Source organism: Hyperoodon ampullatus, assembly GCF_949752795.1.
Source record: "Hyperoodon ampullatus genome assembly, chromosome: 7".
Taxonomy (NCBI): Eukaryota; Metazoa; Chordata; class Mammalia; order Artiodactyla; family Ziphiidae; genus Hyperoodon; species Hyperoodon ampullatus.
This window is the reverse complement of record NC_136920.1, coordinates 4,568,411-4,582,775: the sequence shown is the minus strand read 5'-3', so window position 1 is coordinate 4,582,775 and position 14,365 is coordinate 4,568,411. Positions and strand designations below refer to the sequence as shown.

The 14,365-nt window shown below is 61.6% G+C and overlaps 1 protein-coding gene across 3 annotated transcripts in view; it reads right to left on the bottom strand.

Moving 5' to 3' along the window:
* The window catches only part of KCNQ1 (potassium voltage-gated channel subfamily Q member 1), a gene marked incomplete at both ends in the record, with an annotated part of 349,658 nt that extends 337,648 nt beyond the window's left edge, over positions 1 to 12,010 (bottom strand). For all 3 annotated transcript variants that reach the window (XM_079709065.1, XM_079709066.1, XM_079709067.1), the window contains one exon: positions 11,631 to 12,010. In XM_079709065.1, coding sequence (XP_079565191.1) covers positions 11,631 to 12,010 — 380 coding nt within the window. The remainder of the gene's footprint in view (positions 1 to 11,630) is intronic.
* Positions 12,011 to 14,365: the final 2,355 nt, after the last annotated feature.

The window sequence follows — 14,365 nt, the reverse complement described above, 5'->3', positions numbered from 1 at the left end:
CACACCCCCATTTACCCAGAATCCAGGCCACAGACGGCTCCCATGGCTTCCCAAACCAGTGCCCACAGAGACGGCCTTTGGGTCTGGGAAACCCGGAAAGACGGCAGGCCTAGGTCTCCCCGCCGAGGACACTCTGCCACTTTCTAGGTCTTGGGCTTTGGCTAGCTTGGCCCAACAGCCGGTCCACCCAACCACACTGGGGACAAGTGTGGCCAAAGCCACACCACCTACAGACCATGTCCAGAACGCCCCTCTCAGGACAGCAGATGGCTGTCTGGTATACCTGGTGGGTGCTGGGACCCGCGTGGAGCCATCCAGCCACCTGTCCACCCATCCACCCACACAGCCATCCATCCATCATTCCACCTGTCCATCCACCATCCATCTCTACATCTGTCTGTCCATCCACCCACCCACCCATCCCTCAGGGGCACCTACTCCACACTGTGCCCTGCGCTGGCCCAGGGGTCCCAGACCCTCCCCTTTTTCCACAGCAACCACAGGTCTCAAATTCCTGAGCCTTGGGAAGCTTGGAGTCAGGGGCTGGGAAGCACCACAGAGGAACGGGGCCTCCCTCCGACAGCAGGGCTCCCGTCCACGGGAAGGGGCTCAGGGCCTCAGCCCAGCCAGTGGACAAGGATGACAAGGACCCCAAACAAGAAACCAGAACGCGCCATGCCTGGGAGCAAGCGCTCCTCTGAGAGAGATGGCCCTCCCCCCAACTGCAGAGGCAGGACCTCCTATCTCTTCCGTCCCCCATCTTATGGCTGAGGGGCCTCGGTGAGTCAGGGAGCTGGGTCTAACCAGGCGGCTCCACGGCCCCTGCGACCCCTGAAGTCCCTGTCCCTGCCTGGGAAGGGAGGGAACCACTCAGACCCTGTGGATGAAACACCAGGACGGCACAGGCCAGCGACACTCGTGGCAAAAAGGCACGTGTCCCTGAACAAGGTGACTGCAAACAAGGCTTTTCCAATGTGTTTAATCATGACCTAAGGTCACGTCACAACCGATCCCTCAACGCTTCTTATGGACTCCTTCAATCTATATGTTCCCACACCCTCTTTTTTTTTTTTTTTCTTGCTCATTTATTCATTAAAGAAATCAGGCCTCTTGTCCTGTAGGTCAGCGGTCCCCAAACTTTTTGCCACCAGGGACCGGTTTCATGGAAGACAATTTGTCCATGGACCTGGGGGTGGTGGGGTGGAGGTGTTTTCGGGATGATTCAAGCACATTACATTTATCGTGCACTTTATTTCTATTATTGTTACATTGTAACATATCATGAAATCACTATACAACTCGCCATCATGCAGAATCAGTGGGAGCCCTTTCACTGCCACTCACTGATAGGGTTTTGATATGAGTCTGCAAGTAACTGATTGATTATGGTCTCTGTGCAAAAAATTCCAGAGGCGCAGGGTGTCTGGCTGTCTCAGCTTTGGAGACCTCAGCAGCCGTGAGGCTCAAAGTCGAACCCACGACCGCAGCAGGAGGCCACGGTGACGCTTTAGCCCCCGAGTCGCCTGGTCAGGCATCAGCCGGGATCCCAAAGAGGCAGGACTTCACCGGCTATGTGGCTTCCCTGAGGTGCAGCTGCATGTGGGGAAGCAGGACCCGGGCTGTGTCTTTTCCCTTTACTTGCTGGGGTTCAAAATAACCAGCGGCCTCCCTATTATCCTCCAAAGGCGGCTGCTGGTTTGGCCCACAGATGGATGCAGGGTGCAGCCTGGGACTGAAGCTCCTCGTCAGGCCATCAGTCCACTGAGGAGGGCCTTACTCTCGACGTATCGTGATGCAGCCAGTGGGCATGTCCTTCAGCTGACTCCAAGTCCTTGAGACGTGGCCCCAGGGGCCTTGACGCCGCTCCTGCTTTCCCATGCGGAGCAATGGTCCAGGCTCAGCTTGTATGTTTCCTGCCCCAGACCTGAATGCAGACGTTTCTCCGGGACCCCTGGTTTCCCTCTGGGGAAAGGGCACCTGGGGGCCAGGGATGCTCATAGCAACGGGCCAGCCCTTCTTTCTAGCCCTTTCATGTAAACAGAGAAGCAGTTTTTATTTATTTATTTATTTTTTGCAGTACATGGGCCTCTCACTGCTGTGGCCTCTCCCGTTGCGGGGCACAGGCTCCGGATGCGCAGGCTCAGAGGCCATGGCTCACGGGCCCAGCCGCTCCGCGGCATGTGGGATCTTCCCAGACCGGGGCATGAACCCGTGTCCCCTGCATCGGCAGGAGGACTCTCAACCACTGCGCCACCAGGGAAGCCCCAGAGAAGCAGTTTTTAAACAAAATCATTGTGAACACATGTTGATGCTTCTCACCAAATGCAGGCTGGAGGGTTTTGCTCAGCATCACCTAAATTTCATCAGCTCCGTCTGTGCTCATCATCCCAGCTCTCAGCGACACCAACAGAATTCCTCAGTAGCCTCACCCCATGATTCCCATGCAAGGGCCTTAGAATAATAAAACAAATCCCATCACAACCGCGACACCATGACTAAAAACAGCGCGCACGCCCACACGCAGCTCCATTCATTCTGAACCCACCGGCAACAGGTCCCCCGAGATAAGACCTTTCTGGGGATTCTTCCACCCCAGTGCAAACTTAGGGTCATCTGTTTCATTTCGGTTTTGAAGAACTTCTTTTTCTCGTTAAGATTTATTTAGGGATTTACGAGATCAGGAGTTGCTTTTATATTTAAAGTTATGGGAACTATTTACAAGGTTCCAAAGTCAAATCTATAAAACCATCTAATCATCCTCAGAGACACTTGGGTTCTGTCATGTCCCCCTACCCAGAGGTAACTTTTTATAAGTTTCAGTTTATCCTTCCACTGCTTTTCTTTCTTAATATAAAGTAAGTATATCTATATTAGCGTACCCTTTAATTAGAGGAGCAGCAGCATGTTATACTTTTATCCACTGTGTGTGCGTGGCGGGGTTTTTTCCACGTAAAAATATTTCCTGGTAATCACTCCACAAAAGCACGTGAAGACTGCACTGTCCCTTTTCCACACCTGCACAATATTCTGCACGCAGCGGATCCAACCTGCTTCCTACAGGCTGGCATCTGAGTTCTCCATCTTGCGCTTTTACAAAGAACGCTTTAACAATCAGCCTTGCACAGGTGTACTTTCCTCTTTTTTTTTTTTTTTGCCGATCTCTTCAAGATAGGCCCCTGGAAGTGGGATTGCTGGGCCCGAGGGTACGGGCATGCGTAACTGTGCCAGATGTTGCCAAATCCTCCTCCCCACGGATTCTACCACTTTGTAGACCCTCCAGCAACATGACCACTGCTTTCCCAGAGCCTCGGCGGCCGCCAGCTACATATGTCTATAAAGGCTTCTGGATTTCTGCCAGCCTGGAGGGACCTCAGCGAAGCCCGTGTCTGCGTGTCTCTGACAGTGAGTGGGTTGGCATCTTCTCACACGTTTAAGGGCTACCCCACCAGCCACTTCTCCTGTGAACTCTCTGCTCACATCTCTTGCTTGTCTTCTGTGGGGTCACTGGGTTTTTTCTTCTCTATTTTCAGAAACGCTTCCTATCTTAGAGCTATTAACCCGGCGCATGTGCCACAGTCTCTCCCCCAGATTTCCACCGGTCTCTTTACTGCTCACCAGGTGGTGGTATCATGCAAAAACCACTTCTTTCTCATACAGCCTCTTCCTTAATGCACTGGGTTTTGAGTCACAGAGAAGCCTCCCCACCCTCGCCTTCGCACTGTAGAGGGTCCCCCGAGCCGCCTTGCGGTACTTGAGTGGTTTTCCGACCACTTGGGGTCCATCCCAGTGGGCAGTGCAAGGACCGGGTCCAGCCTCACCTGTTCTTCCTGAAGCATCACCTATTAGAAACCCCCCAACTTTTCCCCATTGGTTGAAGATGCTGCTTATATTTTTGGCTAAACATTCATTCGCAGTTGAGTCTATACGTGGATTTTTAATTCTGTTCTATTGCTTGTCCACATGTCAGTGCCACAGTGCTTTTACTACCCAAGCTTTGTTTTATAACATTTTGAGCTGTCCCAGCCAAGAATGCGGATGGGGCTTTTGCGAGAGACCAGCTGCGGATGTCTTGGAACAGAAATCCAAACCACGTGACCCATCAAGCTGACACGTTCCAAGCACGTGGTTCCAGGGCTGCTCAGGCACCACCTGAAGCTCTTCTGGGTGCCCTGGGGACCCCCAGCTGCTCCCTCTGCCGGGTGGGGCCCTCTGGGTCAGGGCTCCTTCTGCAGGCCCCTCCCAGATGGAAGGGTTACGATCAGCCTGGCAGCGAAGGAGGCAGCCCCTGGCCTAGACCAGGGTGGGGTGAAGTGGGGGTCCCAGCGTGGCCTGGCATCTCCACATGGAGAAGCATTCCAGGGCTGAACAGACTCGGGGGCAGGGTGGGGGACTCTCGGCTTCTTTTTCTGACTTTCTCTAGATCTCTGCATGGCACTCCGCAGCAAATTCGGCAGGAAGATGTGGAGGAATCGCTCAAGGGCATGGTTTTCAGAGGAAGCAGAGAAGGGAGCCCACCCTTGAGAGACACAGGGGGACGTCCACAGCCCCTGCTCCCCAGTGAACTGGTACCCGGTGGGCGGGGGCAGCTGGGAGGGTGCCCGAGGTGAGAGGCAGGCGTGAGGTCAGCGTTTCGGGAAGTCTGAAGGGGTGGCCGTCGGGCGCTTCATGGATGCAGCGGAGGGAGCCTCTGCGGGGGTGGGGGGTAGGGGCCAGGGGGCACACACCAGGCACGACGCCGGGAACATCAGCGTTGTAAGACATCCAGGCGGAAGCGGAGCAGCTTTCCGGGGGTGGCACGAGCCAAGTGGCTGGGCCTGCTTCCCCACCCACAGGTCACTGAGTAGAGAAGGGAGCGGGGAGCAGGCCCAGGGCCTGAGAGGGGGCGGGGCGGACCCTGGCGTCCGCTGCCCCAGCCCCTGCAAGGCGGAACGGCACCTGCAGATCGGGGGGCGTTTGGAGAGTCCTGCTCTGACGCGTGGAGCCAACACCCCCCCATGGAGCGCCTGGGACCACGGCTCGGTCCTCCTGTGCTCAGAGCCCGCCACAGGCAACGGCAGTGCCACCTCCCTGGGCCACGCGTCCATCCTTCAGGGGGGACCGCGCTCTGCACGGGGGTTCAGGCACCTCCTCAGGACACACTCCCTTTGCAGGTTCTTTACCCGGGCAGTGAGGATCTGCACCCCCACCCCAGCCAGGGCTACTGTGAAGATGGAGAAGTTCTGGGGGAAAGGGCTCCAAAAAGCCCCCGCCCTCAAACACACAGGGGCCTAGAGCACTCTCCCGTAGCCACGGGAGGGTCCCAGCGGCCTCTGCCCACCACTTTCTGAGCTCACCCGCCGCCCAAGCTCAGGAATGTCACTGGATAAAAATACCCACAGACGATGTCATCAGGCCCAGCCTGCCTGTGGGGCTCGGAGCTGCCGGGCAGCAGGCTGACCGCCACGGCCCAGGCTCGGGGCGGGGGGTGGGGTGGGGGCCCTGGGCTACCAAGGCCAGACACCAGGTGACCCTGTCCCGAGCGCCTTTCCCTGCTAGGTACAGGCTGGCCCTGCCCACCCACTCGGACCCTCTAACGCCCAAGAGCGCTGAGACCAGCACACACTAATACCCCACACAGCACCAGAGTGGCTGAGACACCATGGGGGCTCCGAGCACCAGGTCAAGGGGGTGGCAAAGAAAGAAGGCATGGCTCTGCCTGGGGCAACATGGGAAGGCTTCCTGGAGGAGGAGGTCTCCGAGCTGAGCCTCAGCCTGGGGTTCTGGCAGCAGGGCCTTAGGGCAGAGGCCTAACGCAGCCAGATCAAAGGCCTCCAAAGGCTAGTCACCCACCCACAGGGTAGCAGCCCCAGGAGTGGAGAGCCAGTGCCCCAGCCATGCTGGCACGTCCAGGGGCGCCCTCTCTGGGCTCACGTACTGCCCTCAAGAGGCAGCTTCCTCCTCCCTTCCCCTCCCCCAACAAACGGTGGCATCCACTCCTCACGTGGCCAAGCCACCCCAGGGTCAGCATTACAACCCCTGCCCAGGGTGGGAGGGAGTCACGTGAACAAGGCGCCATCAGGCCTACCCGGATTCTGGCCCCACCATCGGAAGGAGCAATAGGTTTCAGAGGCGGGCAGCCTGGAGCATGGCCAGCTGTGCAGCCATGGGCACGTCACCTCCCCTCTCTGGGCCTAGGATTTGCACACAGCACCAGCCCGTCCCTCTCCGTCTTCCACCAGGGCCTGGGGGAGAGCCAGGCTGCCCCTCTGCCCCAGTACCCTCACCCCAGCTAGTGCCCACGTGGGCTCAGAGAAGGGACCTGGGGTCACCTGGCCAGGAAGCAGAAGACAAACCATCGCGAGGCCAAGTCTCATCACACTGTCAGAAGCCGTGTGTAAAAATGGCACATGGCGTCACAGGTGGTCACCCTGCCCAATAGCAGAGCTGGGGCCCCACCCCTTGCCAACCATCACCCCGCCTTCCGTGAGATGTGGGGCTGTCCCAGCACTCAGGGAACCTCTGGAGGGAAACTCAGGGCCCTCTCTGCCCTCCAGGAGGGAGTGCAGACAGTCACCCAACCTGCCCTGGGGACTCCGGGCCGCCTCCAAGCTCTGCCCCTTGCTCCAAGGTGCCTCCCCAGGGAGAGTGAAGCCGGCCCGCTGGACCCTCCATCCAGGCCTGGATCCGCAGAGTCCGAGCTGAAGGGTCCAGGTGACGGAGCTCCTCCTCGTTCTCCCCCAGCAGCAGAGCCCAGGCACCAAGCAGCGCCCGTGAGCGTCCGTGGCGTTTCCCCGCAGCAAGTGTACCCCTCGTCTGGCCTCAGGTTTGCGGCCCCCGTTCCTCCAGGCCCAGCACCTTCTCCTTGCACACAGGCGTCCTTGGACACCGTCTCCACCTCACAGGAGCCACACGTGACACCGTCCCAGCCCGTCCATCTCCCCCGTGGGCAGGGCCTTGAGCCACGAGAAATGCCACACGAGCTGAAAGCTGGTTTAGAACATCAGTCTGAGAAGGGCCTCAAAGTTTACCTGGGTCCACGGCCCAGACCAGGAGGCAGGGAGGGCTCAGCCCAGGGCCCCCATCAGGAGCAGCACCCCACTCAGCGCACAGCACTGGGAGCTGGTGAGAAACCAGGGCCGGGGCTCCTGACTGCCGGACACACCTGACTTTCAGCAGCATCCCCAGGACACACTGGCCTGCAAAACCCCGTTCACACCAGAAGAGTCAACCTGGGAACCGGCTTTTGCAGGAGGAGGATGATCCCAAGCCCCTGACACCTTTAGAAGCCGGGGCATCGGAATCGGACACCCCGGGTGGAGCAGGGAGCCCCCGGTGGGCGCGGTGCTCCAGGCCAGCCTCAGCTGCTCCCGTGTCTGCCTCCCTGGGACAAAGCCCCCGCCCCAGCCCCAAGAGACCCTGCTGCGGGAAGGTCCCAGGGCGTGGGGATGGTGAGTGCAAATGGGGCCCTCCCACCCCTCCAGCCCTGGGTACCCCCACGGGTGCAAGCGGAGGCCACGGGCACCGAGCCCAAGGGGAGCCGACGATTCAGAACCAGGCACGGGCGAGCATCCCCTCCCACCTGAGCAAGTCTGCCGGCAGGTGCCACACTCACCAAGCCTGCCACAGAGGAGGGGATACGGGCCCAGGGAGGTGGCCCAGCCTCGGGGCAACGCTGGGGCACGAAGCCTGGACGCCTCCCAGGGCCGAGCTACCACACAGCCTGGCCCACTCCGCATCCTGCGCCAGGTGGCCTCCAGGCCCCAGACCTCGGCGTTCGCTGGGCGTGCCTTCCAGCCCAGGGGCTGCCACCCCCTGGACCATCCCTCCCCTCCCACCACCTCCCTTGGATCCTCAAGGTCTCCCGGGCTCCCTCCTCCGCAGCTGGTGGCCCTGGCGTAAGGGACACCTGTGGTCCCCCAACTAGTGCCAGATCACGATGAGGCGCTCAACTTACAGAGGGCAGTGGGTCCAGAAACAGCGTGCTGGGTCTGGGGCAGCAGTGAGGGGTCTCTAGACAGCCAGGGGGAGACACGAGGACCAGGCCCTGGGAGAAGGTGACACAGGGAGAAGCACCAGAAGGAATTCCCCCAGCTTTACTGGGAACTGAGGGCTAAGAACTCCTTGGAGGCGTCTCAAAGGGGATAGTGGGGAGACCAGAGAGCCTGTCCCCCTCCGCCCCTGCCCTCCGCCCTCCCTGATCAGCTCGCCTTCTGGTGGGTCTGCCTGGGGTGCGATGGGCACCAGGGGCCAGGGTGGGGGGATGCGACCAGGGAACTGGCCTCCACTTTCAGAAAGGCGGGCGGGCTCAGCCCAACAAACCGCCAGGGAACGCTGCCAGCGCCATCAATTATTAACACCCGCTCTGAAGGTGCCGCCAAAGCCACCGGAAAGTTCTAGGGAAACTGGGAAAGGCAGGGTGGCAGGAGGGCAGGGACAGGACGCACTCCTGGGCCCTCCCCCAAACCTTCCCTTAGCCCCCCACCATCTCCAAGCTTCTCCCAACCAGCGGGGATGCTGACGGAGGGGGTGAGGGGCACCTGTCCCCGCATGAGGAAACTGAGGCACGGGGGCTTCTCCCAGGCTGCGTGGGTGGCAGCAGCTGGAAGAAGACAGGAGTCTGCACGTGTCACCCTGCAGCTCCCGAGAGGTCGGGGGGAGGAGGGAGAGAGAAGAGAGAGGGAGAAGGAGGGAGGAAGGGGTTCCTCCGGGCTCCTGTGACTGGAAGCCCCCCGCCTGGCAGGAGGGACACGGAAGCTGGGGGCAGCCTCCACCCTGGCCTCTACAGACGGAGGCTGTGGAGGCCCAGCCCAGCGGCCAGGGCGGGCTGCTACGGGGTCCCCGGGCCCCACTCCAGTCCAGGCATCTCCCTAACCAGACAACCCTGGCCAAGGCCCATCAGCCCTCAGCCAGAGTGGGAGCCGCCGCACGGTGGGGATGTGAAGAGCCTCAGATGAGGACTGGGGGCCAGGGGCAGGGTCGGGCGGCGGGGGGCAGCCTCCTGCCCCCTGACCCCGGCAGACGGGGCAGGCGGCCGCGCACAGGAAGGGCCGCTCTCCTCTTGGCCAGAGCAGGGGTTCCCCGACCAGGAGGGGGACAGGATATCCTGGCCTGCTTCCCCAGCTGTGCCTGGGAGAGTGTGCCCAGCCCTGCAGGGCCCGCAGGACAGCGGCTCCCACACCCACCCACTCCCCAGCCCTTCAAGGCCGGGCTCATCCTTCCCAGGCCGGAAACCGAGCTCAGCCTGGGTCGTAACAATCAGCCCGCACGTTTCACCATCTGCCTCACCAAGGACAGAGCTCTCTCTCTGCTACCATTTCGGACGTTTCTCAGAACAACACCGGGGCCAGAGTGGGCACCGTCCACCCCTTTTCTCAGTGCTGTGGCCAGGCTCTGGCCACTCAGTCCCAGGTTGCCCCTGCAATCCCAGCTTGAGCCCAGGTCCCCTGGAGACACTGGCCAATTCAGAGAGTGTCTGGGGCCCTTCCAACCTCCTGGAGGTGAGGGGGCACCTTCCCGGGCCCCAGGGAAGCCACGTCCCCTGCCTAGCCAGGGTCCACCTGCAGACCCACCCTGCACGGAAGACTGCGGCACACCTCTTACAGATGGGGACGAGGGTGGGAAAAGACTGACCCAAGGTCACCAAGCCACCCCTGGAGGGCCCCCATTCCCAGCTCCTCCCCAAAGGGGAAGCCACTCAGCTACTGTCCCCAGAAGCCACCCCTGCCCTACAGCTCCTGGGGAGGCCGGGCAAGGCAGACTCTGCTGAGCAACTTCCGAGAGCTAAACAATCAGAATCAGGAAGAAAACACAAGTGTAAGCAGAGACTTCCTCTGGGGAGCAGCAAGCCTTCTTCCTCCACAAGGCCCTGCAGCGGCCAGGGGACCTGGGCACCACGCGCACCCTCGGGCCTGCCACCACAGGACGCGAGCCAGTGGGGTGTCTGCAGGCCCCTCGCCTTGGCAGCCCTAGGGGTGAGGAGGCACTGCTGCACTGCCTGGCGATTCTCTGCCCAGAGCTGGCACATAGGGTTCCCGGACAGAGAGGCGGCTGGGCAGGGTCTGCTCCAGGACCGGCTGTGGGGTCCGTCCCCCCCCGGCCACCTCCGGGAGCTTGGGGTCCAGCAGGTGAGGGCTGGGCGGCAGGCAGCCCACGTACACAGCAGCATCCACGAGCCAGCTGTTGGCTGGGCGCTCAAACAGCCAGCGTCAGACCAGGGCAGGATCCCTCAGGGTCAGTGCACACAAACATTCCCCCAAACCCCAAGACAAGCCGCTGCCGCTGCAGCCGCGGGCAAGGCCGCCCTCTCCCGCAGACCAGCCATGGTCACGGCTAAGCTCTCCCTGACACCTCGGCAGGCGGGGACTGGGGGGTGGGGAAGAGGCTTGAGGACACTGTCCCCACCACTTGCCCTCCTGCTCTGGAAGGATTGCCCCTCCGCAGGGAGGGCAGCAACCCTAGTACCACCTGCGCTCAGAGGAGCAAAGGTGAGGAACCGAAGTCATGCCGCCCCACCTCACCGCACCTGCTGAGACCGTGCTCCAAGCAGCCCTCTGCTCCCTGGGCTCCGGTGGTGGCTACCGGAGTGGGACAAAAGAGGGCCCTGGACACCCCCCCAGCCAGGTCTCTCCCAGCCCCAGGCCCGCCAAGGGGGCAGGGACGAGCACCTGCCCCTACCAACGGGAAGCCAGAGGGGGGTCACCCCCGCAGCCCCCAGAGCAGCCTCCGAGGTCAGCCCGGGGATGGCCAAGCCGAGGCTCACAGGCCAGAGGCCGGCCCCACACCAAGAGCCCACTGGCCAGGCAGCAGGGAAGCAGGACCGCGAGCGGTGGGGGAGGGCTCCACGTGGCCCCGTCCCAGCGCACCCTGCCCTGCCCCACACAGGCACGCGCAGCGGCGGCTGGCATCAGAACCACCTGGGAAGCAGCGGGGGCAGGTGCTGCCTATAGGGCGCTGCTTTCGCCTGGCGCACAGCTTCCTCTGATCGACCAATGGAATCAGGGGCCCGACCTCTCTCCTCCCCGCCACCCTGTGTGTCCCCTCCAGGCTCCTCTGCTTCAACCCAGGGTTTCCAGAGCCTGGTTGGGTTCTTGCGGCGCCGTGGGCACTCCCCACGGCCATGCTGACACCTCAGGCTACACCACGAGGCCTGCCACCCTGTGGGGCAACCCTGCTCCGCTTGCCCAGGAGACGCCCCACAGGGCCCGCCTGGACCGGGAAGGGTCTGAGATGTTGCTGCACCAGCGGGGGCACCGGGCCCTGCCCTCTCTTGCCTCCCAGCCCCGCCCGGGGAACTCTCTCCCCTGCCCCCGTCCTCCCGCGAAAGGATTAACACCTGGACCGTCCCTCCAGGGAGGAGCGGGCCTGCTTGGGCAGCGCACTCCTCCCAGCTGGCTCCCCCCACTCATGCCTGGGCAGCGCCAGCGGGGAGCTTCCCACCCCCACGGGGTCAGACCCACACGTCCCTGAACTCCAACAGACAAGCTCCCCGCTGCTTCTGTTTTTCCCATTAACCCCTTCCTTCCCTCCCGGCTGATCTGAGTCGCAGCTCCGACCAGGTTCGAGCGGCAGCAGGTGGCACAGGGACAGCGCTTCCCCCACGCCCTCCCCGGCCCCGCGGAAAGCTCCCAGTCCCGGCCGGCGGCGATACTCACACGGCAAAGTGGTAGACGAAGCACTTCCAGCCGGTGGGGCGCTCCAGGAAGTTGTAGACGCGGCCCTGGATGTGAGTGCGCGCGAGCAGCGGGCGGCGCGCGCTGTAGATGGAGACGCGCGGGTCGAGGCTCACCGGCGGCCGCGGGCCAAGGTCGGCGGCGGCGGGGGGCGCGGCGGGCGCGGCGGGGGACGCGGGCCCCGGGGCGCCGGGCGGAGCGATGGGCGCGTAGAGCGCGCCGCCCGCCGGGCCGCCCTCGGCCAGCTCCAGCGAGAAGGGGCACTTCTTGGCCAGGCCCGCGCTGCCCCGCCGGGCGCCCGGCAGGCGGCCCCCGCCCCAGCGCTTTCTCTCGGCCCTGGGAGGGGAGGTGGCCGCGGCCATGGCCAGGCAGGGCCCGCGGGGGCCGGCCGGGAGGCGGCACGAAGAGCTGCGGCGAAGTCGGCCGCCGGGGCGCAGTGCGGGCGGCCGCTGCTGCCAGCCGGGCCGCGGGTCCGCTGCCCGCCCCGCCAGGGCGTGGGGGGCGGGGCCGGGAGGGGGCGGTGGCCGCGGGCGGGTCCCGGGGGTTGGCGAGCCCCGCCCCGGGCCGGACGCCCCGCCCCCCAACCAACGTCGGCGCCCGGAGCGCCGGAGGCTGAGCCCCAACTGCGCTCACCTGCTTGGTCGGTCCCTCCCACGTCTGCGCCCACCTGTTGGGTCCGCCCCTTTAGCCTTCACCTTCTTGGCCCCGCCCGCCCCATCTGCTCGGTCCGCCCCATTCCGCGCTCCTCGCTCCGCCCCGCCTACGCCCACGTGCTCGCCCTTCCCAGGCCCACCTGCTAGGCCTGCAAGAAGCCCCCAGCCAAGTCAGGAAGGAAGGCGCGGGGTCAGCAGGTGCAGGGACCACGAACTGCCCGGGCAGGGGGACGGGGTGGGGAGCAGACAGCCGCTTCACCCCCTCTCAGTTACTCAGAAGAGGGTGGGAGTGAAGGGGGAAGGCGGGGCACGTCAGGAGGATGGCGGTTAGCCCCGCGAACAATCCGAGCGTCCCCTGGGTGCCCGAGCGCCCGAGCGAGCGCGCGTGCTGCGGGCAGAGAATGTGGTCGGGTTGGTGCCCATAGGGCTGTCGGACTCTGGAGGCCAGACAGGGCCATGGGGGCCATCGTGGGTCAGGGATGGCCCAATGGGGAGCCGTGTGCGTGGGGAGGATGCGGGGGCTCCTGGAGGCGATGCCTCGGGGCTCTGGAGAGGGGCGCGGCAGGAGGGGCTGCCTGGTCAGGTCAGGGGAGAGGTGTCAGATAATGGAGTCCTTGTCCTCCTCACCCTCTGGACAGGGCTGCTGTTGTGTCCCGTAGGTTTCCCTGGGTGGGGGTGATGTAGAGGTGGGTGACGGTCAGAAGAATTGCACAGGTCCCCTACCCTGCACTGGCATTTGGGTCCCTGCACAACGACCTGACATCAGGGTGGAGAAAGGGTGTCGAGCAGAAAAAAACTGGCCTCTCCCAGAACATTGCCCTGGGCAGGGGGATAACTGCCTGCCACTTCAGGGACCCATAACCTAGGAGACACGTCCCAGGTCTTGACTGAGCACCCTGGGCTGATTTATTTCACGTACTCCCTCATCAGAAAGTCAGCTCTTGTTGTTGGACCGAGTGCAGCTCGGCCCTTCACCCCTGACTCCCCACACCTCGGCTGGTGCCTGTACAGAGCCAGCACAGTAGGTATGTGCAGAAAGAATGAATGAAGTGGGTCCCAACCTGTGCCAGGCACTGTGGAGACTCAGGGCGGCTGAGACAATGGAACCTTCCTGGGAAGCGCGTCACTTAGGATACAAATGGGCAGAAAGCCAGAAGAAGGTGGGGAGTCCGCCTCCGCAGGGCCTGGGGGACAGCCAGGGCACCTGCAGGCATTCAGTCAATACTTTCTGAATGAAGGCATGCGTGAATGAAGTGTCAGCACATCCACACCCCAATCAGCAGGAGGAAGAACTTTTAGTAGTCAGTGCCAACGCACAACTGGAGAGTCAAAGAGAAAGAAGAAAAGCGTTGATCCATCTTGCACACAACAGACAAGAGTAAATTTCAAATGGATCAGAGGCTTCAATGTAAACGCTGAAATGAAGCCATGTAGGTTCTACAAGGAAGTATGGGTGAGTTTCTCAGCAAGCTCTAGGTAGGGAAAACATCTCCAACTGTGGCTGAAATCCAGAGACAATAGCTGAAATCAACAAAACAGACAAGTGACAAACTGGAACAAGAATTTGCACAGGCAAAGGATTAATAGCACTGGTACATAAAGAACATCTAAAACTGAGAAGAAGATGATAGACGACCCTGTGGACAAGCGGGCGAAAGGCATGAACAGCTCACGGGAAAAGGGATTCATGATCTTTACACTTATGAAAAAATGCTCAACAAGAAAAATGCAAATTTGAAAGTACACTGAGAGACCATTGCTCACCTATCTGATTGGCGAAAATCCAGACGTTGGACCGCAGTTTCTGTGGGCAGGGCCGAGGGAAAGCAGGTGTTCTTGGCACCTTGTCAGTTGGTAGGGGGTCCTGGTGGCATTAGGAAAAGCACTCGTATCATTTAGCCTGGCTAGGTAGTTCCACTTCCAGGAACTGGCCCAAAGATACGTGGGGAAAATAGAAGATGATACACACATAAGGCTATTTGTTACGACATTATTTGTATTAGTAAAAGGCTAGAAACAGCAAGAATGTCCCTCAGTTAAGCTGAATCATGCTCTGGTACAGCT